General features: G+C 51.6%; 5 protein-coding genes across 5 annotated transcripts; 2 read left to right on the top strand and 3 right to left on the bottom strand.

Annotated features, from left to right (window-relative positions):
• Positions 1 to 3,803: 3,803 nt before the first annotated feature.
• PG986_011807 (importin beta-4 subunit-like protein) lies at positions 3,804 to 7,324 on the bottom strand (the record flags this gene model as incomplete). Its single annotated transcript, XM_066848029.1, has 3 exons — positions 3,804 to 4,683; positions 4,888 to 7,186; positions 7,279 to 7,324. The coding sequence occupies 3 exons, from the start codon at positions 7,322 to 7,324 to the stop codon at positions 3,804 to 3,806; spliced, it is 3,225 nt and encodes a 1,074-aa protein (XP_066694725.1).
• A 907-nt stretch (positions 7,325 to 8,231) lies between these two features.
• On the bottom strand, positions 8,232 to 9,062 carry PG986_011806 (uncharacterized protein; the record flags this gene model as incomplete). The annotated part of the gene is made up of 2 exons (XM_066848028.1): positions 8,232 to 8,708; positions 8,787 to 9,062. 2 exons carry the CDS (start codon positions 9,060 to 9,062, stop codon positions 8,232 to 8,234), a joined length of 753 nt encoding a protein of 250 aa, XP_066694724.1.
• A 3,593-nt stretch (positions 9,063 to 12,655) lies between these two features.
• On the top strand, positions 12,656 to 13,540 carry PG986_011805 (uncharacterized protein; the record flags this gene model as incomplete). The annotated part of the gene is made up of 1 exon (XM_066848027.1): positions 12,656 to 13,540. One exon carries the CDS (start codon positions 12,656 to 12,658, stop codon positions 13,538 to 13,540), a length of 885 nt encoding a protein of 294 aa, XP_066694723.1.
• Positions 13,541 to 14,506: 966 nt separating this feature from the next.
• Positions 14,507 to 24,035, top strand: PG986_011804 (uncharacterized protein; the record flags this gene model as incomplete). The annotated part of the gene is given in 5 exon segments (XM_066848026.1): positions 14,507 to 14,792; positions 14,853 to 15,728; positions 15,790 to 17,079; positions 17,096 to 20,098; positions 20,161 to 24,035. 5 exon segments carry the CDS (start codon positions 14,507 to 14,509, stop codon positions 24,033 to 24,035), a joined length of 9,330 nt encoding a protein of 3,109 aa, XP_066694722.1.
• Positions 24,036 to 24,379: 344 nt separating this feature from the next.
• PG986_011803 (uncharacterized protein) lies at positions 24,380 to 25,945 on the bottom strand (the record flags this gene model as incomplete). The annotated part of the gene is made up of 4 exons (XM_066848025.1): positions 24,380 to 24,817; positions 24,890 to 25,026; positions 25,112 to 25,249; positions 25,348 to 25,945. 4 exons carry the CDS (start codon positions 25,943 to 25,945, stop codon positions 24,380 to 24,382), a joined length of 1,311 nt encoding a protein of 436 aa, XP_066694721.1.
• Positions 25,946 to 27,335: the final 1,390 nt, after the last annotated feature.

Below are 27,335 nucleotides of genomic sequence, written 5' to 3'. Positions count from 1 at the left end.
ATGGACCCGTTCATGGGCACGGGTCCGAAGAAGCCCTGACGCCTGAGGCTATCTGCCATTGACGTAATTGGCATACCTCCAAGCAAATGCTTATCTGAGTGCACGGTCTGAGGAAGAGCATCGACTCTGGCTATCACCCGAGTGCCATATGTTAGCAATCCATCCTTTGATCGCAACATCACTAGCCATTTCACCCTGCGGTTATCGAGAAGAGATCACGAATTCAGCGGCGATTTGACATGTCATTGGAGTGTGGCTCACAGAGCCGCCTCTCTACGCGTGCCGAGTTGGTTCGTACCAATCAGAGGACTTCTTCGTCTGCGGCCGAGCTGCAGGAAGTTAGGGGCTTTCACCCAATGTGCATGCAAGTGCACACCATGGCCGATTCGGCATACTAGCCCAAGTTGGTCGATGCAACTTTGTATTTGCCTCACATCCTGCCGCCCGCAGTCTACGTGCGAATTCGTAGCCGGAGACGCCCCGGACACCCTTACTGGAAGTGCGCGCGTGGTGGTCAGTCATCAACAATGGCGCGAAAGGCCTCGGATGGGCCTTCAAATTGCCCCAGTCCCATTGAATGCTCTTGGCAAGCCAATTCATTCAACGGGCTCTCGGGAATACTCAGGTTTATTACAAATGTCTCAGCAGAGGTTGTCTGTGGCAACGTTAATATTGGGAGTAATCAGCCTTCAGGTACGCGACTGGCAGTTGTTGACAGGGTGGTGCACACCCTCTTCTTTCAAACAAACATCGGACCGACGTGTCTATAATCCTCAATCTCCTTGTCGAGATGAGTCGCGTTCCTTCCCAGCCCGTTTTGATAACCGTTCTTTGCCTGCCGCAAAAAGGATGGAGGAGGAAAAAAAAGCAAGGCTTGCTTCTCACCAAACTGACAAGCTCTCTGTAGCGTCGCCCCGACTACCCAAGTATATGGGTTCAGCCCACCGGATTCTCACACAACTTGGACGTGAGGTTCTTCGCAGTGCCGCCGTTAGCATCTACTACTGCTGCTACTAGGCTTTCGCTATCTGGCAGTGCTGCATGACTTAAAGTCTCCTCGAAGCTATCTTAGCTCGCCGCTGGTTTCTGAAGAGCCGGATGGATATATCTCGACCTTCTAGTCGCAACGGCGCTCCCCTCTTGTCCAAAAATGTCTACTAGACGGCTATTATGGTGAAGGTTATAATCGACCTCCAACGGTGCTATTAAATCTCGGCTGTTTCCCTCTATTGGGGGTTGCGCATGGAAATCTTGCTGATGTCGTATCTTCGCTTACCCAATCTGTGGGTGATGGCCAATCCCAATATGAATCTCTTCCTCGCAGGAGACTTAGTTGAATAGACTCTAGATGCTTACCGAGTCTGGGCCACCAGAACGGGATGGGCCTCATTCCCGGGATGCAAGAACAAAAATCAATCGCATTGTGCATACACTCGGCGGCCAGGTGGCTGTCGTTGTTTTTTCTCTTTTTTGATTCGCCTGTGCCGCCCAAAGCTGACTCGCCTACTTACTTTTTACCTTCCCGTTTGGGGGCCCAGGTCTTCGGTCCAACTCTGAAACGTTTCGCATGCAAGCCAAGCCACAGGGGACTTTTACCGGTACCATGCTCACTTACCTAACATAGGCCGTTGCCTTGCGCTAGGATGATTCATAAAAGGCAAATAGATGGGTGGCCACTGGCCAGTCCGCCGACCACCAGCCTGCAGAGAAGTCTCTGTCACCTGCATAAAATGCATTAACAGCTTCTGGAAAGTTGGCCGTAGGTTTGAAACCACGGCGTCCGGCGGTGTGTCCGTATCTTGATCGGATCAGCCCCTTTTTTTGTCCATTCTTTTGTCCAAGCACAGGCCGCCTGGTTCCGTCAATTGGTCGGGCAGATACTGGCCTGGCTGACCACTAGTAAGATGCTAGAGGCCATCGTGGGCCCCCCGGGGGTCAGCTTCGTCGTCAGCTTCGCAACTCCACAGAGCCAATATCAACGTCATGGTTTCCGAGAGACGGATCTCGAATAACATCATCGTAACCACCCGCGACCGGACGACGGGCAGGTCGGGCAGCGCGAACTGTGGGTGGGGTTCTGGTCCATCGCGAGATATGGTCTCCTCCGGCGACAGATCCGACAATGATGAACTTCCTTTGGCCGATTAATGGATAAGTATTGCTAGTACGGAGTGATCGGTACGTATGCATGTGCACACGACCAGATGGCCCCTCGTCGCATGTCACCTGCGGCCTTGTGTATCACACATATCCGTGCACACAGCATACCTGTCAACCACCAACGATCAGCGAGGTAAGGGAGGCTGGGCAATAAACTTTGACCAATCAATATCCTCCTGGCGTACACAGCTCACTTTCTATTTCCTACTGCTTGCGGCTGCATGTCTCGCCGAATCTGATTGCAACATGGACATTCTGTAGATCTTCCGTTGCTGGTGGCCTCGTATCCCCCCCTTTTTTCCCCATCAATCCGGATGTTCGACTCCGTCCTGTCCATGCACAAATGACCTGCTGATGCAGCAACCTTAAGCCGAATCCTTCGCGAAGGTGTTGCTTGTCGCATACATTGATAGAAGAAAAGCAGCCGCGCCTCGCATGTGAAACCGGCCTGCGGCTAACCGGACCCTGTAATGATGTTGCTGCTGTTATGTTCATCACTGCCAATCCTAGAAGAAAATGGCATGATTACTTCGCCCCGTATCTTACGGCTGCCCGACTGTCGATGACAGACAGTGTCAGTGAGCAACAAAACCTGCAAGCAACGAACCCTCGGAAGTTACACACATAGGCAGCTGACTCAATGTCCTCCAAGGGAGCTGGGTGGGCGAGGAGACCAAGCTTTCTAGTGTTACCAATTGATCCCTCCGTGATGCTATATTTGGTAACGTGGATTCTTGTGGTTCTTCCGAAAGTTTGAAAGGATTTGGCATATATTACCCGTGGTCACATGTACAAGGACAAGGTCATAACTATATGGGTTACGCATCCAAGGCCACAGCTTCCTCCTCACCACATGAGTGCCAGATGAGCATCCCATATCCATCATCGTCCCTCTCGCTGTAGTCTCCATCCTTCGAGCAGAAATAGCACCTTCTCCGCTCTGTGAGAGTCTGGCGTGGGGTGTTTCCTTTATGTATGCGATTAATCGGCAGATCTGCTATGTCTAGGAGCAGCGAGCCAAGCTACGCTCTCGAGCTGCCCATGTAGGACTGCTAGTCGGGGTGTTTTGTTACGTTTTGGTGTCAAAGCCCGTCGCCGGGCGGTTGGAGCTTCGTCCCACTGACGAGTTGCATGGAGAAGATTGCAAAGCGCGCTTGATGGACTGCCTAGGCTATTTCCGCCTTCGGTGAAGGGGGTCTTGTCATCTCTGTGCTTACCGGCTACTCTCACCGTCTGGCACGTACCTCTTCATGTACATGGTATTGTCCATCAAGTCAAGGCAGCCCATGAGCATTCGTGGAATCACAGAGGCGGAGATATCACGATAAAAGCCAAGAACAAAAGTGTAGTTGTACTGAATAAGCCAGATTGAAGGCCGTTCAGTGGTAGAGATGTATTGGGCATCTGAACAAAGTAAATCAAATCAACGCAGTCTATCTACGTAGGGGGAATCATCCAGTTTATGTGCACCTCAGGCCTTGCCACCCATTCCTTGGGATAACTACCGAGACCAAAGTCCTTTTCCCTTTCCTATGTGTTCAACATCATGTCTCATCCCAGATATTTGGTCATGTCATCGTACCGTCATCGCCGCATGCGTACATGCGCCTCGGGTTTCGCCGTCAATTCTTCATCCACGGCATCTAAGAGCCGCGAATCAACTGCACAAGGTTCTGGACTCCCTGTCTAACTTCGGGGGTGAGCTGATCCTCAGGCGGGCTAAGGACCTGCTCGAAGACAGGCATAAGTTGGGGCGTCAGCTCCAGAATCTTGGGGTTTTGCATCTCGTAAAGCTTGGCAATGCATTCGTAAACAGGCTTGTTCTCCTCGTAGTCCTCCTTTAGGGGCAGAAGGCCAACAAGAACGGGGAGCACGTCGTTCAGCGGCACCTTGTCGGGGTGTGCGAGGATCATGCGACAGATGCAGCCAGTGGCGTTGTCTTGCAGTCTGCTCTCGCTGATCTGCAGAAGAGGCTCCAGCTTGGTCATGATCTCACCGTAAGCAGGCAGGTAGGTGTTGCTGTCGGTTGACTGGTAGACGAGCATGCCCAGGGCGTAGGCAGCGTTGGACTTGGCCTCCTTGTCCTCATCCGACAAGCGGTGCAACAGTGGGCGCAGGAGAGCCCCGGTGTAGGGAGACACACCGTTGCCCATGTGCATGGTCACCTCGGCGATAACACCGACGGCAGTGGAGCGCTCAATGGACTCTTGCGAGCTGACGAGTCTCATGACGGGCTTGTCGAAGATCTTCCAGACCTCAGCGAACTGAGTGCCCAGAGCAGCGGCCAGGCCAATCACGACGTCCAGAGCGGTATCGACAACGAGCCAGTCCCACTCAGATCCACCCTCAACGTTCTGCTCCTCTTCCTCGTCACCAAGATCTTGTTGGCAAGGGTGGGATCGGGTGATGATGGTACCCAAGACGGTGATTGTCTGCTCCATCATGTCCTTCTGGGCGAGAATGGCCGGGCCGCATGTTCGGAGCACAGCAGCCACGTTGCGGTTGATCTCGGTCACAACATCCCTTTGTTCAGTTAGCAACAGTGTACAACCAATAACGGCAGATAAGATGCAATAGGTGAAAGGCTTGGAATCAGAAGTAGATAGTAACGTGTTCTCAGCAACCGCAATATGCGTATGAGTGAGCTGGGTGTAACGTAAAGTACTCATCATGTAAAGCCGTGCGATGGATGCAAAGAAATGTTGGAATCGTAGGGGTTAAACTTACCGGTCAGCCTCATCTTGCCAGATGCTCAGAGTTCCAGCGCTGACGACCTCGCCGAGCTTGGCGATTTGAGCCGCAGGGGCAGACTTCAAGGGCAGACCAGGTTGCCACTTCTGGCCGGTCTGCGCCTCCATGACTTGCCACACGCAAGCGTATGTTCGCCAAAGGGTAGAGACGGCGGCCTTGCGGCAGCCTTCATAAGTGTGCTCAATGAGAGGCGTGATGATCTCGACAGCCTTCTCAATGTAAGGGGCGCTGCGTTCCTTGGACTGGGAGATAACATCTCCCAATACCTCGATAGCAACCTCCTTCTCCATGGCGGCGGCCGAGACACCGATAAGGTCATCCCAGTCGTCCTCATCTTCGTCGTCGTCCTCCATGTCGTCCTCATCATCGTCACCTTCCTCGGCTGACTTGACCTTGATCTTGCCACCTTCAGAGATGATTTGGCCGTCGATCAAGCCTTCAATGTCATCACCATCAAAGTCGAGAGACTCCTCGTCAAGCTCAATGCTGTCGAAGAGACCCTTGAAGATGCCTTGGAGAGAGTCACCAAGGTCACCCTCGTAGACTCTAGCAAGCTGGCTCCAGAGGATGAAGGTAGTTTCTCGGAGACGAGCATTGCCAATGGCGAGGGCCTTCTCGCTGGCTCCGAGAAGGGGAATAACGAAGGGCTTGAAGTCTTCGGCACCAACACCGACCGCAATACGGCCCATGGCATCGCAGACAGAGCTTCGGAGCTGCAGCTCATCCTCACCCTCCTCGAGAGTAACGTACTGGGACATTGCCTGCATGGTCTCCTGGAGATAGGGCTTGAAACCACCCTCGATGGATTGAGCAATAGCACCGATGGCGCCAGCAGCAGCCGACTTAATCTTGACATCCTGGTGGTTCAAGAATCGGCCAACACGGCCAATCAGGCCTTGGGCATACTTGTTCATGACCTCACCACCAAGACCCTCAGACATGGTGTCAATAGAGCCGAGGACAGATCGGATAATCTCAACATTTCTCTCATCGTTCTCATCTTCCGAGGCAGCCTCGAGGTTCTTAACCAAGGCGGTCATGATCTCGTCGTGGTGAGCCTTCATAGTCTCAGCCAGATCCTCACCCATGCGCATCAGACTAACGAGAGCATCGTAGCGGACAGATCTGTTGGGGTCGTTGAGGAGATGGATGATGGCAGGCATGAGGCCCTCGAGCTGAGTGGCGACGAAGTCAGGCGCTCCCTCGGCAGCAGTGCCAAGGGCAAGGATAGCAGCTCGGCGGTGGCCGGGGTTCTCGGAGCTGGCATACTTGGGGAACTCGTCCAAAAGGGGAACGACAACTTGGCGGGGAGGGAGATCGGTCGACAGTTGGTCGACCATGACCAGAGCCGATCGAGCAGCGTTCATATCATCCTCATCGTCGTCGTCCTCAAGCTCGCCCATGATTGTCATGGCCGCCTTAGTGAGCTGGGAGCCCATGTCGGGAATGCCTTGGATCTTCATGCGGCGGTAGCGGACGCACTGGGTAAGGAAGGCGAGGGACTGAACGCGAACATCATCATCGGCGTTCTTGTTGAGGGAAAGCTCGAGCATGAAGTGGACAAGGTCCTTGAAGTACTTGGAGATCAATGCAGACTCGTAGCCCAGGAAAGACTGGAAGACTTCGAAGGCCTGGCGGGTGCGCTCGTCATCCTTGTGCTCGACCGAATCCTTGAGGACGTCAACCATAGCAGGGATGAATTCCTGAATGGTGGCGACCGAAGCCTCATCCTCGTCGGCATGGATCAGGAGGAGGATGGAGCTGATAGAAAGCATGGTGTTCACGCGCACATCACGGCTCTCGGGGTCCCGAATCGTCTTGGCGAACAACTCAAACATCTTAGGCAGGTGGTCGGAGAAGAAGGTGGGGTCCGCCTCGAGCAAGCTGAAGATGATGTAGGAGCCAACCTCGCGGTGAGCGACATTGTCGGAGGTGGTCAGCTGCAGGACGGCGGGAAGGAGATCGGCCCACTCCTTGGACTCGAAATCGATGCAAGCGATGGCGGCAATCACACGAGAGCCGGCATGGCGCACCTTGCTGTTCTGCTCGCGCAGGACAGCCTGGACTAGCTCATTGCGCACGCTCGTCTTCTGGGCACCATCGATCTTGGCCCAGTGCTTGGGGACCAGGCGCAGGGACTGGACGGCCGAGAGCTGTCGCACCGTGTCCTCGGGGTGAGAGACAAGGACGTGGAGGAGCCCAAGAAGCGACTCGGGGTGAGGGTAGAAGTTCTTCTTCAGCTCAGCGGTAGCTGCCTTGACCTTGACCGTGTCGGCTGCACAAGAGAACTGTTAGCCCTGGAAATAGCTATGCGACCAACCGCAAAGCGATGGCAGGAGTGATAGAGATGGTCGGAGTATTACTTACGAATCTGGCAGGCCTGCAGCAGCTCGACGAGCTTCTGTTGATCCATCTTCGCAACAGACTCTATGAAAACAGACGAGTCTAGTCTGAACAAACAGAAGAAAAGAAAGGAAGGAAGAAATGGAGGTAGAAGAGGAAAGCAGAGTCACCACCGAGGAATACCTTGGGACTGGGCTTCGCAAGAAATATTAAATGGTGCCTGCCCAATCTCCTGACCAACGACAGAAGCGGAAGTGGGAGGAAGGCAAGAAAAAAAAACTCGAAAAATTCCCTGGCTCGGCTTTCGAGTGCGGAGTGCTGATAAAAATTTCACAGGGTCTTGCTGTCCGATAAGATTGCATTGTCAGACTTAGCGCCGGACCCTCCCCCACTTCACTCTTGCTTTCCAGCGCTGGAATGAGGGGTTCATTGGGCTGCGCTCTTTTTTTCTTCCTTCCTTGGAGGGGTAAATGCGTGCAAACCAACGTGCAGCACGTCCTGGACAATGCTAACCTTGGCACATGGCTGGGGCACTGGGCTTGCAGACTCCAAGGCATCAATTTAATATGCATTTCTACCACTCAAATATTGTCTCCCAAGATCTGGTCTATCATCTTATCAATCAGTAGCAAACCACGACTAGCTCAGCTATTCGCAGTCCCAACCACTACCCAAATTAAGCGCCCCCTCGGCCGTCGTGCGAACATGAGTAGAAGAAGCAAACCATGAGAAATCCCAACAGCCTAGGGAACAAGGGTAACCCTCCTTGACGTGGAATGTGACACAGGAGTGGAAGATATTTCGCCAATGGTTCAACCCGCTACACCCAACTTGGCTAAATGCTCCATTTGGAACCCATATGTCCCCAATATCATGTATGTTCAGAAAAGAGAAGCGGGAGCCTTACTCATACTGACCTAGACTCTGCTCTGGAATCAGTCTGCCGAAATGCACCCTCACTCGAGTGTCCCCAGGTTTCAAGCCGTCCTTGCCGTGCTGTCAACTGTCTCCCATTTCTCCCCAGCATTGTCTGGACTTGTCGGTTCGAGCCGTGGGAGATATCTCATATCGATGACCAGCCTTGCCGCTATGGCTACCACATCAACCAGACAGAACAGGATCACTCCCACAAATGAAGTCATCGAATCGTTGAAGTCCTTGCCGGAGTGACCTTGAACATTCGCCCAGCACAGCCATATCTCCCGGACGGCAACACTAGCAAAGGCAGGGATAGCCAGCGCAAGTATCACAGTCGAAGTCATGTACAGCCAGCAGGGCATCCTGAGCCGGCCGAGGGTGACGTACTTGCGGATGCGGCGCGGCGCCGAACTCGAATTCGCTTGTTCGGGGTCGCTGGCGTCAGGTTCCGCCACCTCCTCCAGCTTCCAGCGTCTCAACGCATCGTAGAAGCTGCCAATAGAGAAGCCGGTTGCCGCTCCGAAAACCGTAGCCACCTGGGCAACTTGGTGTCAGTGTGGCACTCTCCACTCGGCGAAATAATCCTACAACTTCGACCAGGCATGCATACGTACCCAGGAGCTCTGTGCTAGTAGCCGGAAGAATGAATTGGAGTATGTGCCAATCGATGTGGACGATGTTGCGAGATGGATGGCAATAGCCACTTCATAAAGCACACAGCCAATTATCACAAGGAGCGGGCCGTCGACGAGGGCTTGTAAGTAGAAGCTGGTCTGCGGATGTATCCACCGGCCTCCCAGCTTGCGCCTCAGCTTGCCAGTACCCAGCTTTGCTGCTGACCTCGTGCCATCGCGCTGTTCAAGGGTTGATGAGGGAGGTGAGTTGTTCATGATGGGCTTTGAAGTTTTCCGCTTTCCAAGTAAATGCTTAGAAGGGGATTCGAGCATACCAGGAGCAGCTATTCGGAGAACATCCAGCCTAGCTGGCTATCTGGTCTCCTTTATTATCATCTTTCCAAGCAGGCTCGTACAACAGATGCAGCGGATGGCCGCATAGGCGAAACTGACACAATATTCCAATATAGCAAACTGCCGAGCCAGTAAGAGGCCGCCGACCTCGACACGAATGGCAATTGTTCTAACTAGTGTGATGAGCGGCTCTTGTTTCACCTGGTGCGATGCTCGCGGTAAAGCAGTGCGACGCGATGCAGAGCAAGGGCAATCAAGGCGTCCTCCCCTGGCGGGTCGTCCGCCTCGACAGGGCCAGGGATTGTTGATTGTGACGTACCCGAAGTCGTGCGTGCGTGTCGCCAAACGTAGCTCAAGAAGTCGTTTGATCCGGCATGCGGCAGCCTCTCCGTCTCAACCAGCCAATACTACTGAATCGGCTTCCCGAAGTCGACACTTACGGCCGCAGAGGCGTAGATATACGTCCTTTTTGCGACGGAACCTCGGAAAAGGGACATGATGTGGTATTCGACCACAACTGATTAATTCAGGCGGTGTCCATGTTGACAAAGTGTCGGTCAAGCATGTGCGTTGGCACTCGGCACATGAGGACTATTGGATATCCCAAATGACTGTGACTGCTAACGCTCCCTACTGATAACATCCGTATCACCAGGACGGATACTCAAACCCCAGGATGGTAAGGCCTGGATATCATTTTGCCAACAAACCCATACGCAAATACGCACAGAGCGCCTGCATGCATAACCCATAACGACTACCTACATAGACGCAACGGTGCAAACTTCTTCTTCGTGACTGATTTGTCCTCATCAACCGCCATGGTGATGTCAATGTTCATTGGAGAGTTCGCATCGGTCATCTCCTGGAAATGCAACATCAAATGGCTAGTTCCCGCTGTTCGGCCGGTTGCGCTGCATCAGATAGTGGCGCAGCAAAATGGAGAGGTAAATGCCACAATGCCAGTTTATGTCAACTTACAAAGGACACAAAGGGCATTCACTGAGTAGGTTTGTCTACCGCCTGACCTTCGATGATGTTTGGCAATGTGCTCCTTATTCAGACATGTACGTATACTGTATATAGTTAGGAGAATATAAACTTTAGCTCGAAACGTTTCTGTCGATGTTTTGGATACTTTTGTTATCAAATAGTGTAAGTTCACCTACGTCTAGATCTCAATGGGCTTGGTAGTTACGAGTATCTCGTCGTTCTTTTCAGTTGTGGAAGACAAGTCCAGCTTATTAAGATAGAAAGGGGTAGAATATAAGAACATCCCGAAAATATGGAAATAGGAGAGACCCCTTGTCTTCGACACGGACAAATTCTCAGGCTTACAAATGTCCTCCTGGTCTGCTATAGGCCTCTCAGATGGGCTTACCACACAGCCTTTACGTCCGTATAGCATTGCACACTCATTGACCCCTTATCGAAGCCCCAACGTAGAGCAGCTGAAGAAACCGAGGTAAAATATGGGATTGCAGCGGACCACCTATCGAAAGCATCCCATCTTGCAAATATGTTTCTACATCTCGTTCCAGGGCATTGCATGTTCATGGATTTATCACCAGCATCTGGCTATTGATGACCGCAAATGGGTTCTTATTATGGTTTTGAAACATACTGCAGTGATAGGAGAGGTACTGGAAGGGGGTACATATCAAGGTCTGTCTAGAAGCAATATTTTCTATTCGTATAAGTTATATGTATACTATGGAGTGGTAAGCCCGTTATAGTGCGGAAATGGAAGACGGCATGGCAGTATCATGATGGTTTGGGACACGGACAAGAAGAACAGACCTGCCGTACCATTCAACACACATTGCAAAACTATCATAGCTAGAAAACAACCAATGGCAGTAACGCGGCTTGAAGTCTAAAATACGTGTTTGCTCGAAAGTACGCATTATAAGTTTAAGAGTTGATGCGTATGGCGAGTACAAAACTGGACTTCCTGCCATTAATAGACGATATTCATACTTCAATTCCAATCTTGCTTCGGGCTTGAAACAAATACATCATCTCACACTCAAGTATCGGCTTGTTTGTGTAGGCGACCTTGAGCTGTGTATTATGTTAATCGCATTCTGAGTTCATCCACCTTCAGGACCCCCTTTCGGATCTCTCCTTCTTTGCCCCTTGTATCCTTTTCTTTTTTCTCATTATGCTTTCCTGTGTTTCATGTTTCCTGAATTTCATCACTTTTAAACTCGTTTTATAACTTGGATCCTCCCTCTCATTGCCCTTAAGCTAGCAAAGCCACATACAAGTGCTGCATTGCCCCCTCAATTCACACCCTGTGTTATAAATTATGGCGTTGGGTGTCTCCACGGTAGAATGGCATGCACTGCGGAACCGGGAATCATTTCCTTTTCTGGTATCACCGGAAGGGATGCATAGCTGGCGTTATGTCAAGCTAATGATACTTATTTCATGTATTTCAGACTCAACAATAGGTTCGTCCTTTATCTTTTGGAGACATTTATCCGGCTGGCTTATCTGATCATATTTGTAGGATTGCGCAAGGTGTAAAACCATGGAAGTGCCGCCAGATTTGTCGGGCACGCTTTCTTACGGCTATCGGAGTTAATCAACTGGTCATTGTTGTCAGGTATCTCGGCCAAGAGCTAAATGTCACCGTTATAATCCAGGAAATAGGCGGAGAGGTCCGATCAGAGCGCGGTTCGTTCTACTGGTGGCCTAGGGAGGCCGATATGCTAGCCCGAGAACTGGTTGGGCCCTTCTCCCATAATGAGGATGTTCTGATCCGAGGTAGAAGGTATCAATGTGCTTGAAGCCCATGTGGGTGACCGTTAACGACATCATGAACTAACCCGTGGGAGTTGTGTTGCGAGGGATCATGCCTCTAGTCTAGTTGCTGCACATGCTAGACTTCACGATGTTGCCGTCGGCAGCAGTAGCGTACACGCGAATATTGTCGCCTTGCCTCACAGTGCCCGCACTGGTGCTTTCTGATGACTAAAGCCGGTTATCATGAAGTAAACATTGTAACTACCGATCTTGTGAAATGACAGAGCAATAAATAGCAAGCTTGTATCATGCTTGTTCAGTCGTGAACACCCAGACTACCTAATGCAATCTGCACCTTGGGCCGCTTCTATCGTTTGAAAGACAACTCCAAGGAGAATTGGTGACTGATAGAATTGCGTGACTGTTTACCCTAGGTGCAAACATAATTATTTCACAGAAAATAGGAACAACTTCGTAGTGCTTGACTGTTTTGGACAGTCGGACTGCACATGTTAGTTCTTGGTTCGGGACCCTCCCTGGTGATCCCCCAACTTCTAGAATTTTGGTGGATTTCGCACGCCACAAACCAGGGGCGCCACAAATTACTTACGCCCCACCATTGCTGTCATAGCCAACTTCAATCAGTGCCAGCCTACCATAATTCATCCAAGCAATCCAACTCTCAACATCGAACACACCCTACCTCTCCGGCTCAAACTGCCTACCTCGTATCTCTAGGAGCCTGGAATTTACCGATACCGAAGATGTCCGAATACTGGAAGTCGACGCCGAAATATTGGTGCAAGCACTGCAGCGTGTACGTTCGCGACACCAAGCTTGAGCGCCAGAACCACGAGTCGACCGGCAAGCATCAAGGCGCCGTCAAGCGCTTCCTGCGCGATCTCCACCGCGGCCACGAGAACGAAGAGAAAGAGAAGGACCGCGCCAAGCGCGAGATCGACAGACTGAATGGCGTAGTCGGCACAAGCAGCGGGAGTTCCTCGAGCGCGACGAAATCAGCGCCGCAATCTTCGGCGCCGGCCACCGCTGCGCAAAGGCAAAAACAATGGGAGCAGTTGGCGGATATGGGAATCGATGTGCCCACCGAAATAAGAGGCGACATGGCCATGGCGGGCGAGTGGACAGTGACCAACACGAAAGTTATTGACGATACCCCCAATACTGACGAGAATGGCAATGTCAAGGTCGAAGCTGTTGCCACTGGTGTCCGAAAGCGGGTGAAACGCGAAGGCGAAGACGAGGAAGAAGAAGCTCTCCAAGGACTCTTCAAGAAACCCAGAAAATGGGGACGTGATACAAGACGCGCAGAAGAAGATGACCCCGATCTCGATGCTCTGCTCAGCGGCAGTCTGAAACCGGCAGAGCCCGTGAAGCAAGAGAAGTTAGAAAGTAACAGTGACGATCCAGTCAAGAAGGAGGAGGAGAAGAAGGAGGAGAAGAAGGAGGTGAAGTCGCCCATAAAAGAAGAGTCTCCTGACAACGACCATGGAATTTCGGCACCCGCCAAGACCGGAGAGGACTCGAGCAATACTGCTCCCGTCAAAGCAGAAGACACCTCGGCCGCAGGAGTGGAAGTGCCAGCAGTGGTTTTCAAGAAGCGAAAACCGAAGAACTTACGACAGAAATGATGGGACTCCCTTGTCTATGCTGGAACCATATCTAAATCTGGAGTTTCCAGCTCTCCTAATCAGCCAGCGTCCCGTTTCTCAACTGTCCACCAACGACTTCCATTAGGTTTGAGTGTAGCTAATCAATAGCCATGCAAAAGAGATGGATTCTTTCAGATCGAGTAATAGGGCTAACGGGTGAGTTCTTGCCTTGCTCCAAATCAAATGTTATTATTGCCCCTTGTTACGGCTTGTACTTCAATGTGGTGACGGCCATGCATATGACTGTTATTCTCTGATATTAATCGAGCTTGCAATTGTAGATGCGAAGCTTAGGGCTTCATATTGGACATAGCCGTATTGTTGAATGTCTATGGCCATCTCTACCTTGATGTTGAGGTATCTGCATTCTGCGATAGTACCGACCTTATGGCTGTATTTGGGAGTTTGCAAAACATTATTCATAACCAAAGACCCTGCAAAGGCCTAATGCAGTACTGGAACCTGGTGGGCAGTTGTTGTTTGCTACCTTTTGAGATCTGTTTGCAAATTTGGAGCTCTCCGTTTGTACCAAGCATTACACCAACATCATCACAGCACCTTCACTTCAGCTCTCTCTCGACCACTTGGAAATTTCTGCCTCCTTGACTTACAACTTGAAAGGAATCGATATTGGGCTCATTTTGCAGGCAACTTTGGTTTGGCTGTCCATCTTCACATTTGTCAAGCTACAATCTAGCTGTTCGGTTCGTACCATTGATTGCGAGCATTCTTACAACAGACTCAGAGATCCTGCTTGTTTCTCTCCCTTCTTCGTCATTGAACAAACATGTTAGTTGTATTTGCACCCGAACAACTCGTCTTCTTTCTTTTGACCTCACATATTTACAACGTTTCCAACTAACCGTCTTGTGCTTGCGATCAGTTCTAGGTTGGTTCCCATTCGCCCTGCTTCGGAGAGCTCTCCGAAGCACCCGTCTTCACCCGATGGATATCGGCGTCGACAACAGGTCAGCTCTGCTGTACCTGATCGACCATGTATTCTTGCCACCGAAACTACCTCAAGAGGACGATTTTACATTTCCCAAAAACCACGCTCTTCTCAAGAACGTTCTCGATGCTTTGCACCAGTTTGGAAGACATGTAGCGCATGATCATGTATCTGACATCCAGCGTGCTGTTGGCTTGGTTTCGACGATGATTGATTGTCGGCCGAAGCTCAACCTGGATGAGCGGAAAGTTGGTGATGCTCTGGCAGGCTTGACACCTGATGGTAAATATGATCCATCCTAACCACTGAACTCCGTGGGACTGACTATTTTCTTACCCGTAGGTGTTCTTTGTTTTCAGTTGACTGGGCAGAACTTTGGCATCCTCATCACCAGACAAGACCAAACAGTCTTTTTCGAGCAATTCGAATTACTGGCAAGCAACAATGCTGTCATGAGTTGTCAAGGGCGACTTGGAAGATCATTCCCTTCAACTTGCATTTCAATGCAGTACTCGCAGTACAATGCAAGCGGATTCACATCGGCACTTACTCACTGCCTTGCCAAACTTGATAGCTCGACTCATTCCAGCTGCCGGCCCAAGTCACAAAAACAGGGTGAACGTGATGAAGAACGCGACACAATCGATCCACGTCTTTCAGGTCTGCTGAACGGATTCCTACGCGGTTTGGGTGCCGAAGCGAATGTAGTTCAGATCAAGAAGTGCAGCCGTGAGGAGGTCCTTTGGGACGACGCCAGATTGCCTTGGCATCGTTCTGCTACTTGGTTGTCTGTTCGCGTCACCCTGCAATTAATCTGGAGCAGGAAGCACAAAGCACCCAGTAGCACTCCGCTATTCAAGAGCTTCATCGCTTTCTTCATGAGCACTTGTGTCGCCCAGGCACAGACGCTGAGTATTCCCGACCACTTGTTGTATTGCATGTTGGCAAAGCTCAACCGTCGATGCTTGAAGCTGTCTCAACTGCCTTACTTTGAGAACAACAAGCCCAACTGGCTCAGTTACTGCTCAAGCGTATATACTGGAGCAAAAGACTATCTGGAGAAGCATTGGACAAAGACCCAGAACTCCGATAAGCGTCCTTTACCTCTCGAGAAACTCAAGACACTGTCATTCACTGCGGACTCAATTCTCGGCATTCCTAGCTTCAAGAAATACACATCGGAAGTAAAATTAGAAGCAGCAACTTCATCTGGCTCCGGTGAATCCCACAGCAGTTACCCATTCTCAAGAACAGCGGGAGTCATGCCCCCCAGACATAGGGTCTATTCAGAATCATATATGCCTTACACTGGCTTATTTCGAAACATGGATTGCCACAAACCTCTCAAGCTGGCTGGAGAACAACATTGACAAACAGAACACATGTCAAAACCTCTCTCAAATGATTGTCAGTTACCACAGTACCGCGTCAGACATTTACAGGCAAAACCCTTTCAACTTGTCAGTCATGTGGCTTTCCATCCTGGAGCTGTGGGTTGCTTGCGATAAGGCAGCCACCCAGCAAGTGCCTCTCCTAACAGATTACGATACGGAGATCCCAACCAAACTCTTGGAACCTTTGCTCCTTCCATCCTTGCCTTTGATGAAACGTCTGCACGACGTCGAATCATATCTTCAACACAGACAAGCACGTGTCCAACCTGGGTATCCCTCCATCTTCGGCAAATTTGGACACCCTCACTCATTTGCTGTGAGGTTCTACGATGGTTCATCGTTTCATCAAGCAATTCACCAGGAAATACTGAATGCTGCTGAGTCCGATCGCATCGCCAAATTTGCAGAACTTGCCCATGAGAAGACGGTGTATGAGCGATTGCGAAGCGCACACACTCGTGCTTCCCACGAGAAACATCTGATCCCACGTTATAACCACACCCTGCGTGAGGAAGTCTTGGAAGAGGAGTGCACCAATAATTGCTCAAAGTGTGATCTCGAGACAAGAATGGGAAACATGTACGTTTCCGTACATGAATGGCCGCTGCCAACAGACAAGTATAAAGCCAATGCTGTGATCTTCGAGCTCCAAGTTCCAGATTCCATCGCCGCATGGCGTTCTGTCACTCTGAAGCTTCTCACTGACATGCTAGTCCTCAAGGACTGTCCATCTCGCGGGCCCGAGAATGTTCTTTATGGTACTTCTCATTACCCTGAACTGCACAAACACCAACAAGACCTGGCCAGTCGTTTGCGGATTCTGTCAGCTGATAAACCATTCAAGGTGGCTCACTACCGACAACAGGCTGTCCCAGAGGCAACACAACAATCTATATGTACACCGCATGGGTGTCGGTACGAATATTATGATTGGGATGATTCTTCATCTTTCGCCAGGTCGTGCTCTAACCTCAAAGCAATGAAACCCACAATTCCACCGAGCTGTTCATTCGCCAATTTGTCAATGTTCCCGTTGACCCATTGGATTGGGGGCTACACTCATACCTCGAATGAGATTATTTCACAGCAGTCATCATGCCCTGCCAACATGGCTCTTGAGAGCTTCAAGGCCTTCCGGTCATATGCGGTCTGGCCACCGACTGCAATGGAGGAATGTATTGGCTCAACTAGCAATGCCTTCAATCGATTTCAACCAACTTGAAACGGCTCTAGTCACCTTTCAATCAATCAACGAGGCAGGCCCTTGCGCTGACGAATACTCAAATGTGCTTCGTGATGCACATTCACTATTGAATGATCGGGCTTTTGCCCTCAGTCTACTTCAGGCTCTGCGGGCTGCTTTTCATCGAGTACACAAGAATTGGGAGTGCGAAGTTTCCTTTCTGATCTATTCCGCTATCTGTACGAGACTCTTAGTCACGTCGCGTGATCAAGACATCCGAGTAGAATGTGGCGACCTTCTTTCAACCATTCGGTCCACGACACGAGATTGGGCATTGTTCCTCCTCGCTAGGAGAGATAAAACTGACAATGAACATGAGGCCGAAGACTTCAACCGTCGGGCTATAGGCATGTCCTTAGCCTGTTGCAGCACATTCTTTGGTGGCATTGGCGAAATGGGTGTCATTTTTGGCCCAAGAGATTCCGTCACCACATATCTTGAGATTTCCGCCATAATTCACGATCATGGGCCAGCATATGACCAACAAAATCAAATCAACGTGAGGGGACTGGAGGCTCCACGGACGACCCACTCGAGGGAAGCTGAGCCACTATCTCCTTTGATGGTGATATCGTTGCAGTCATGGCATCGGGTGTGCTATTTGTTCCAGCCTTTCCTGGCGGATAGAATATGTCAAGACCATTGGTGCATCGACAATGCCATTAGTACCTTCTGGGCAGCTTACGCACCAGGAATGAAGTGGACTTCAGGTGGGAAGGGCTACCGGCATGTGATGACATCGGGTTGTTGTCCATCTCCCGGAATCCCCAATATACCCATTAGTTACGACCTGTTTGAAGGGAGTCTACTAGTAAACGGGAGACCTCTCTCACGACTCCCACCGGAGTACTGTCGGAGCCCAACCTATCAGCGTCTTTTTGGCTCCCAGTCCCTCAAGGTTTCACCCTCTAATGAATTCGGCATGCAGTTTACCGCTACGCGACTAAAAGAAGGCGCGATTATTCATTTCACCATGAAGAATGAGCACTTAGTCGTCCGGTCCTGCAAGGATGGATCGAAGTGGGACTTCATTCTACCGGAGGTCTTGACTGGGGATTTCCCAGAATCACTGATCGCTCCTTACAGCCACTGGCTGAATATTGAATCTGGTGTATTGGAGTTTAGACACCATAAACATCGGTGGTGCTCTTTGGGGGCTATATGGCGCGCTAACACGTCTTCGGCTACGATCACCTTGAAAAAGGATGACAAAGTTCTGATTGATTGTAGAAGCAACACAGCGGTGTTGATTGGTGGCATTCTCGAGACACTAGAGAACCCAAGCTATATCACCATTGTCTTGGACAAAATCAGTTCCGAGTTAGAGGTCGATCTTCCCCGCTACGATCTAACATTCACTCTCAAGCCGGGAAGCATTGATCTTCGATGCAACAAGTATCCCGGGATGTGTATTGACCGCACCCAATCGGTTGGGTCCCTCATTGGACTGAAGAACAAGCTTGTTTTACGATCAGTGACCGAGACCCATGGACGAAAAGCCTTGGTCATACCATTTGGCACCCCGCAAGTCCGTGGAGATCAAGACTGCCATCCGGTGACGGCCAGCTTGCCCACCGAGACTAAAGGCACAGAGGAATCTTACTCAGGCATAACACGCCGGACACACCATTACTACGAAATCGATACCATCCTCGGACGTGTCGTAGACAATGGCTCCTTGCGGAGCAAACTATTGCTCTGTCATCTCCACGCAACGACTTCACATTGTTTGATTGACCCACTAACTAGCCGTACTGGCACTGAAGAATCGTTGCGAATCTTGAAGTCTGCTGCGGTGGCATCGTTTTCGCGACTAGACATCGCCGACGCCGAAATGCTTTTCAGCATTGCTAAGCTGAGTCCGGCTCGCAGCTTCTATCCAAAACACCTCATGGAAATGCAAAATGTCAAGTGGAATGGTAGCCTGCACCCGCTGGCGCAGAACGATGAGCTAAGGCGGATTGCAATCTCCCTACTGCAACAAGGGGAATCCTGCGAAGCTTACTTCCTTCCTGCCAGAAGCTTTCGATTACCCGAAGACAGCAACAAGAAGCTGGTAGACCGTGCCATGATCAGAAACTCTGTATTTAGAGTTGATGAATATGGTGCTGAATTCTTCACACATTCTCACGATTGTGTCTACCAAAGCCGGGATACTATCAAATATCCTTCGACTAGAAAGCGCGAGAGACGATTGTGTCATGTCACCAAGCTCCTGCTGTCTCAAGATGAGTATCTGACGGAAGCATTACCAGATGCAGATGCTTTTGTCAACCGGATCTACTCCATCCTCGGCAGTGAAGTTGAAGATGCATCTGGGTCCTCAGACGTTCCCTACGGCGAACTGGATATCCACTGGCTGGGCCATCCTGCGCAAGCTATTGGCAAAAACTGGCGTGGCATTCATCATTATCTCACCAAGGTGAAATCATTACAGCCCAAGTTCAAGTTGATGACCTTTTTTGGGGCCCTGTTATTCGCACCGCAGGCGGACTTTGGCTTTATTCAACTGCTGGTTAAGCTAGTAAACTGCCCAGATGTCCGCTATCATCAACACCCGCACCATGCAGTCTTCACCCTGGGTGACGGGCGTGGATACGAAGGGTTCCAAATACTACAGTGTCTGGAAAGACATAAGCGGCATTTCCACGGTACTCCAGAATCGAGCGAATCTCGGCGTTACAACGAGTCGGTTCACGATTTCGATCGACGCCGGGTGCGGGCATGGGAATCGAAAGTAGACTCGTTAAAGGGTACATTCGAGTCAGCAATACGCGAGCAATATCCATCAACTCGACCAGTTGCGCCCGTATCGAGCGAGATGGGAATCTACTTCAATGTGAATCTTGTCATGAGCGACGTCCACGGATTGTTTCAGTCCTGGATAAGAAACCATTCATTACATGATTACCTCAAGTCTATTGCTGGTATTGTTGTCAAGCTACCGCAAAGTCCAATCCCCCCACTACTTGCAAGTTCTCATTCCAACCGCTCCCCATGTCATCTCAAGTAGCGCACGTCACATCTTCCAGGCTGTTTACAAGCAATGCGCCCGAGCTTGCCTGTAAGTCTCTTGACACTTTGGAGGATCTTTGTTTCCAATCGACTCGGGCGGAGGGGCGCGATCAGCTGTCTCACCAGACCTCTCGACCTCTGATCGAATCGTTGCATGGCATAGTGAAGGAGCCACACGACGCTCGGTACCTTGACGAGCTTCGAATGAGTTTCGACAACTATCGAGGAATAGAACGGGGTGTGTCCTACAGCCAACTGACCCCTGATAGTGATGCGCTTTCAAAAAGATTGCAGACTAATCTACGTCTGTGTCTTGAACAGGTCCAGAGCTTCGAGGCGATTATACTTGCAAGTTTCGACTCCCATGGAACCTCTTTTATGCCACGTTCCCGGCTTTTCTTCCCGAGACTAAGTCCTGTGTTCATCTTACAGCAGCTGAACAAAAAACATTGGCCCAACCTACCGGGCCCGTGGCGATCTTGCATCACCAACTATGCGCTTGCCCTGACCCATCTGCAGAGAGCCCAAAGGATGCTGGGTCTTGTTGAAAATAAGCCGGACTTGATTAAAGAGGCAAACAACGTTGGCCATTCGTGGGACTTGGAGGAGTTCCCCGACTCTCTTCTCATGGAAGTCGAGAGCAAAATCATAATCAGGGATGTCCAAGAAGAAGTTGCAGCGTCAATGCGTGAGTCGCAGGGAAATCGCGCTCTGCAACTCAACATGGGTGAAGGCAAATCGTCAGTCATCGTGCAGATTGTTGCTGCGTATTTGGCCGACGGAGAAAGACTTGTCAGGGTCATTGTTGCTAAGCCACAGTCAAAACAGATGCAGCATATGCTCGTGACAAAACTTGGTGGTCTTCTAGACCGGCGAGTGTTTTTCCTTCCTTTTTCGCGGTCAATTGCGATGAATCCAGCTAAGGTGGCCCATATCCAAGCCCAGTTTGAAACGTGCAGAAAGGCAGGTGGTGTCCTGCTTGTTCAACCGGAGGAGCTGTTGTCTTTCAAGCTGATGGCTTTGGAACATGTTGGCGCACCTAGAACCCCACTTGCAGCCTTCAGCAACAGCATGACCAATACAGGCCACCGACTGATAAAGTCACAAAAGTACCTCGACGCTCTGTCCAGAGACATCATCGATGAAAGTGACGAAAACTTCAGCGTCAAGTTTGAGCTTGTGTATACCATCGGCTCCCAAAGACCTACTGAGATGAGCCCTGACCGTTGGCTCGTAATCCAGAATGTTCTTACCTATATCGCTCGATATGCACCTGATGTCAGCAAGTCGCACCCTGAGTCGATACAACTCCATACTGCTCGACGTGGCCAGTTTGCGGTACTTCGCTTTCTGAAAGAAGAGGCTGGGCGTTTACTGCTGCGGAAAGTAGCCCGTCACATTTGTGACTACGGATGCCAAGGTCTTCCAATGTCTCATCAAGGCAGTGCGAACCGGGAGCTTATCTTCTCTTACATCACACAGCTGGATGTGGACCAGGATACGATACGATCCGTGGGAGACGAAAAGGCCGGCTTCTCTGGCCCAGCAAGGAATGTTTTGTTCTTGCTACGAGGCTTGTTTGCTCATGGTGTCTTGGCTTTCGCATTTGAGCAAAAGCGTTGGCGTGTAAACTATGGTCTCACCATCCGGAGCCCTCCCACAATGCTTGCTGTCCCGTATCGAGCCAAAGACTCACCCGCTCCACGGTCAGAATTCAGCCACCCGGACGTGGTCATTGTGCTGACATGTCTATCGTACTACTACGGCGGATTGTCAGACGATGAGATGGATACAGCCTTTGAGCATCTCGAACGTTCTGACCAGTCGACCACCGTGTATGGTGAGTGGGTAGCCGGTTCGCCATCACTTGAGCCCGCCTACCACAAGCTCGAGGGCATTAACCGCAAGGATCGGTCTCAATGCTTAAAGAAGGTGTTCCCTGCTTTGGGGCGCACAAAGGCTGTTGTGGACTACTACTTGGCCAAAGTGGTCTTTCCAAAGGAGTGCATGGAATTCCCGAGCAAGTTGTCTGCTTCAGGATGGGATCTTGCAAAGCCAAGGCCACAAGCAGTCACCGGATTCAGCGGTACTTGTGACTCGAAGTATGTCTTACCAACGGACATCTCGTATGTTGACTTACCATCTCAACTACATACCAATGCCACAGTCCTCAGCAACCTGCTGCGCCTTGAAAATATGGTAAAGCTCCTCGGGCCAGATTTGAGTAGCGAAGCGCTACTCGCAGCCGTTGTAGGGAATGATACGCCAATCCAGGTTATTCTAGATGTAGGCGCGTTGATCGTCGACCTGGAAAACCACGAGGTTGCACGTAAGTGGCTTGAGATGACACCTCACTCTGGCAAAGAAGCTGTCATTTTCCTGAGCAAAGAAGACGAGATTCTTGTGATGGACCGCAACGGGTTTGTCGAACCGTTCCTGACATCATCGCTCGTCGCGAACACAGACGCCTGCCTTGTTTTCCTTGACGAGGCACATACACGAGGAATAGACTTGAAGTTACCCGACCATTATCGGGCTGCTACGATGCTGGGTCCGAAGTTGACCAAGGACCGGTTGGTTCAGGCCTGTATGAGGATGAGGAAACTTGGCAAAGGCCAATCTATCATCTTCTTCGTGCCGATGGAGATACAACAGAAGATCAACGCCTTACTTCCTCGTCAGAATACGTCTATCCAGGTTTCGGATGTCCTTTGCTGGTCGATTTCGGAAACCTGGGCCGACACACGTCGGAGCGTGCCACTATGGGCTCTGCAAGGTCTGCGACATCAACGCCAAGAGGCGATTTGGGGAAGCAAGATTGAACATGGTGATGTTAACACCGTTTCCCAAGATGATCTTCAGGATTATTTTGAAGACGAGGCAATGAGTCTGGAGCACAGGTATTGCCCAGCTGCGGCAAATGCCCGCGAAGGCTTGCAAGGTTATCTACTGGACCTTCATGCATCCGAACGGCGATCACAAATCGAATTGATACAGGCCAAGTGCGAGCAGTTCGGCGTAACAAATCTGGCATCGGCTACACTCCAAGAAGAACAGGAACGAGAGTTGGCCCCTGAAGTCGAGCAAGAACGCCAGGTCGAGAAGCCAAGTACCGCAAAACCTTTGGAGCACCTATTGCATCCGGACGTATTGCGCATGATCAAGACTGGGGAGCTGCGCAACTCTGGCACGGCATTTGAGGGTGCCTTCGACTCGCTACGCACAACTAGTGTCAACTCGCTGCCAGATCTAGGCGGCTTTGGACAGCGGCTGCTAGTGACGACTGACTTTTCCAGGACTGTCGAGCTGGATAAGCGCTCTAGCCCCGACGCCTTCCAGCGCGGTGTGCAATGGATCTTGGCATTCAGAAACTCGCCAGATTTACACGCCATGGTCATTTTGAGCCCGTTCGAGGCCAACGCGCTTTTGCCGTTGATTGAGAAGAGTCCACATGTCTTGCTTCACGTATACCTCCCCCGTTCAAACTTGGCATTGCCATCCCTGCAGCATCTCAGATTGCAAATCACTCCAGTGTCACCACCTCACTGGGAAGCGCCCGCCGATCTTACCATGAGATTGAACCTCTTTGCCGGGCAGCTGTACTTCAGCAACGTTGAGGAATACAAGAGCATGTGCGCCTATCTCGGGCTATCCTACATCCCAAACGAGGGAAATGCTGCTGCCTCCATCAACGGCTTCGTCGGACAGGCCCAGTACCCAGACTGCCTGTTCACACAGAGCCCCGCGACGTTTCTGCAATTCGTCATGGCCAACGTGCGCCGAGATCGACAGGATGTCAGCAGAACCCATGTGGGCCGCATGCTGGCCGGCGAGATCCTGACCGAAGCCGATTTCCAGAACGTATCGCAGTGAAGGGCAGAATATCTTGGTGATATGCTCGACCTGGGGCGACCGCACAGGAGAACTGGACCGAATGAGCTAGGGACAATTTGCTAGAGAATCACGAAATCATGTGCAATTTGTTAGAGTAGGGAGAAAAGCAGAGCACAATAGACCAAAGAACTACATGAGAACGAAGACTGCTACTTTCCGTGATGCGTGACTGTTGAAAGTCTCCCGTTATGTAATACCAGATTCCATTGCCTGTTGGGCATGGTCTACGGCCCTATTTTCGTTTCTACACTTACCTTGGACTGTCACTTACCTCTGATCTACGCCTAGATCGCCATACTACTGGGATGCAGACTTACCTCAAATCAAAAGCCAAACTCCCCGTCGTAGCCAAACGAATCCCCTCGCGCCTCTTCCTTCCCTGGCGCGTCGTCCTCGGCATCGTACAGGGCCTTCTGCAAGAACGCATGGACCTCGTCGTCCGTCTCAACCATACCCTCGCCCCCTGCAGTCGCCGCCGACCTATCCACGGCAACAACCTGGACTTCGTACAGCATCTCGGCCAGACTCGGCCGCCTGCTGGGGTCCTGCGCCAGGCACCGCGCCATCAGGTCGCGGAGCTCCGGGTCGACCGTCGCGCACTTGTAACCGACGGGGGAGGGGGAGGGACTATCGGTCTGCGGCTGCTGCGGCGGCGGCGGCGGCAGGATCTCGGTCGCCCACGTGCGGTAGCCTTTGTACTCTGTGGTCGGCTGGCCGAGGCCGGTGAGGACTACTTTGCGCGCGATGAGGTTGATCATTACCTGGTAACTGTGTCAGAATAGTCTGGTTTAGGGATAGGGGAGAAAGGGAGAAGGAGATGAAGGCGGATTTACCCTGGAGATGCTGAAAAGGTTCTCCTGCACGGCATCCTTGCTCTCTTTGGCCATGCCAAAGTCAATCAGTTTGAGGACGGGCACGAGGCTATGCTCACCGCCATCAGAGGAGGGGCTTGCGAAGTCCCCCATCATGACTAGACAAACAGGTCAGTTACTTGCCGTCGACATGTTCCGTCGAAAAAAGGTGGCCAGGGTAGGCGGGAGGTGGGGAGTCCTTACTATTACCCATGTGCAGATCACCATGTTCGAGGTTCGAAGGCGGCGTTCCGTCACCTGGTATCTCCTCGAGACGGCCGGGCTCCTCTGCGTTCTCGTCAGCTTTCCTGGGGTACGCCATGGCGATGCAAGCACGCACCACTGTCTTCGATGAATGTCAGTTAGCATACGGAGCTCGGCACGAGACGACGATAAAGGTATCGTAGTGGAGCGGGGGGACAGGGGGAAGGGCGACTTACGACAAAGTAGAATCGACCACAGCACCCTGTTCGGGACCACCAGATCGTACTTGATGGTCCGGGAGTGCATCTGCGCCAGATCGCCGTTAGCCAGATACTCCATCACGAGTACGGGCCCCTCGAGGCCGACTAGCGAGTCCTTCACGTTGGCATTACCTCTGCTGTTGTCGTTGTTAGACACCCGCAACGACGACAGTTCTTGCGCCAGCCGCGCAACCGCGCCTTGATTCTCCTCCTTCTCGCCGTCATCTTTCGACGCCACAAGGCGAACAATGTGCTCGGAACCCCTCAATTTCTTGAGCCACCGAATCTCGTTCCGCAGCGCCTCCTCTTCCCGCTCGGCCGCTCGCTTCACCGCCAGCATCCGCCTCGTCGAAGGCTGACCACCACCACCAACATCACCGGCACCGGTACCGGGCAGGGTCTCGCGCACGCGGTACGTGGTGCCGAAGACGCCTCTCCCCGCCACGCCCTCGTACGCGAAGCGCGGCCGCTGGGCGTCGAAGTGGTCGCGGATCTTGCCGATGGCCGCGGCGTCCGAGGCGTCGGGGCCTAGAGAGAAGAAGACAGACGACGAACTCGAACTCGACGAACCCATCTTCTTTCGTGGGCTATTTCACTGACAAGATTTTACCGTCCGAGTCGAGATATCAATATAACGGAAACGATAACTACCCAGAACGGAAAGTCGCCTGGCCGTCTGTAGCATCGGTACCTCCTTGCTCTTTTTGACTTACGTCGCCTTTCACATTGGGCCGGGTCACCACAAAGGATGAGGTACTGCAAGTCAAAGAGACAAAGCACGTTGTGTGTTCAATTCGACAGCTGGAACACACTGAGGGTATCTATGGCTCATTTATCCGACACCCCTGAGGAGTGGCATCATGGCTTGGGCGGGCGGCCTGGGTAGCCGTCGCGATTTCGCGAGCATGAGTATGCAGCATTAGTCCCACAACACGACCTGCTTGCTTGCATTATTGTCCCCTATTCAACAAGCATGATATCGCTGCCGTGGTAGCCACATCCGAGGCCACTATTTCGATCGAGAAGAGACACAAGGGTGTTCGTCAGTTGGCTCCTCGCATTGACCCAACCCAGTGCCATGGCCTCTCTGAAGTCAACAGCGTGAATGGAAGCTGCTGCCATTGAGCAAACCATCATATGTCCTGTCGCGTGACTATGGCTCACTCTCTCAACCATGCCACGATACAAGGGCCGACTAACACGCCCGCGCCAGGAAGCCATGCGCCCTCTTTTCCCCAACACAGCCTCGACGGGCCCCTCGTTCATTTGCTCCGGCGGCTCCATCCGTTCATCTAGCCAGGCTCTGGTGAAAAGTCTTTGGATGCGCTTGCTGGAAGCTCCGACTCCCCGTGAGGAAGCCAATATTCCGGGGGGCTGTCGCGGCATTGGTCGTTATACGGGGCAACACCGCCGCAACCCCTCCCGCCGCGTTGAGCCAATGACAGCAGAGTGCAAGCTGGTCAGGGACTTTTCCGGAGTTGATCTCCACTGCATCATGACAAACCCCCTTCGCCCGGACTTCTAGAAGACCCGAGTCAAAGGATACTTATCATATACTCCAAAGAGGAAGACAAGGCAGCCTGGCAAGGTAGACTAGAGTAAAGTAGAGCGACCGCGGAGCTGCTGAACGTGCGAGGCCGTGTAAGTGAGTGGGCTGTTGGCCAATCAGACGGCACAGAGTCCCCGAGTCCCCCCCATGGGCACAGCCCCGCCAAGCAACAAAATCAAAAGAGCTGCCTGCCTGCTTGATGACGCAAGTGCATTCCTCATGATAACGAATCAAGGTCCGAAAAACGTGTTGTCAGTTGTCCAATGTCTCACCTGCGAGCAGTTGAATGGTTCTGCCTACCCTCCCCATTACTAAGATGCCAAGATTGATGGGATGCGTGTCCCGTACGATCGAGGCAAGGAGGGGGTTGACGGACGTGACGTCCAAAGAAGCGGTGGAATGACTCGTCGTCAGG

The sequence above is a fragment of the Apiospora aurea genome, assembly GCF_038362705.1.
Source record: "Apiospora aurea strain CBS 24483 chromosome Unknown utg000008l_segment0_segment0, whole genome shotgun sequence".
Lineage (NCBI taxonomy): Eukaryota > Fungi > Ascomycota > Sordariomycetes > Amphisphaeriales > Apiosporaceae > Apiospora > Apiospora aurea.
This window is presented reverse-complemented; position numbering and strand designations above follow the sequence as displayed.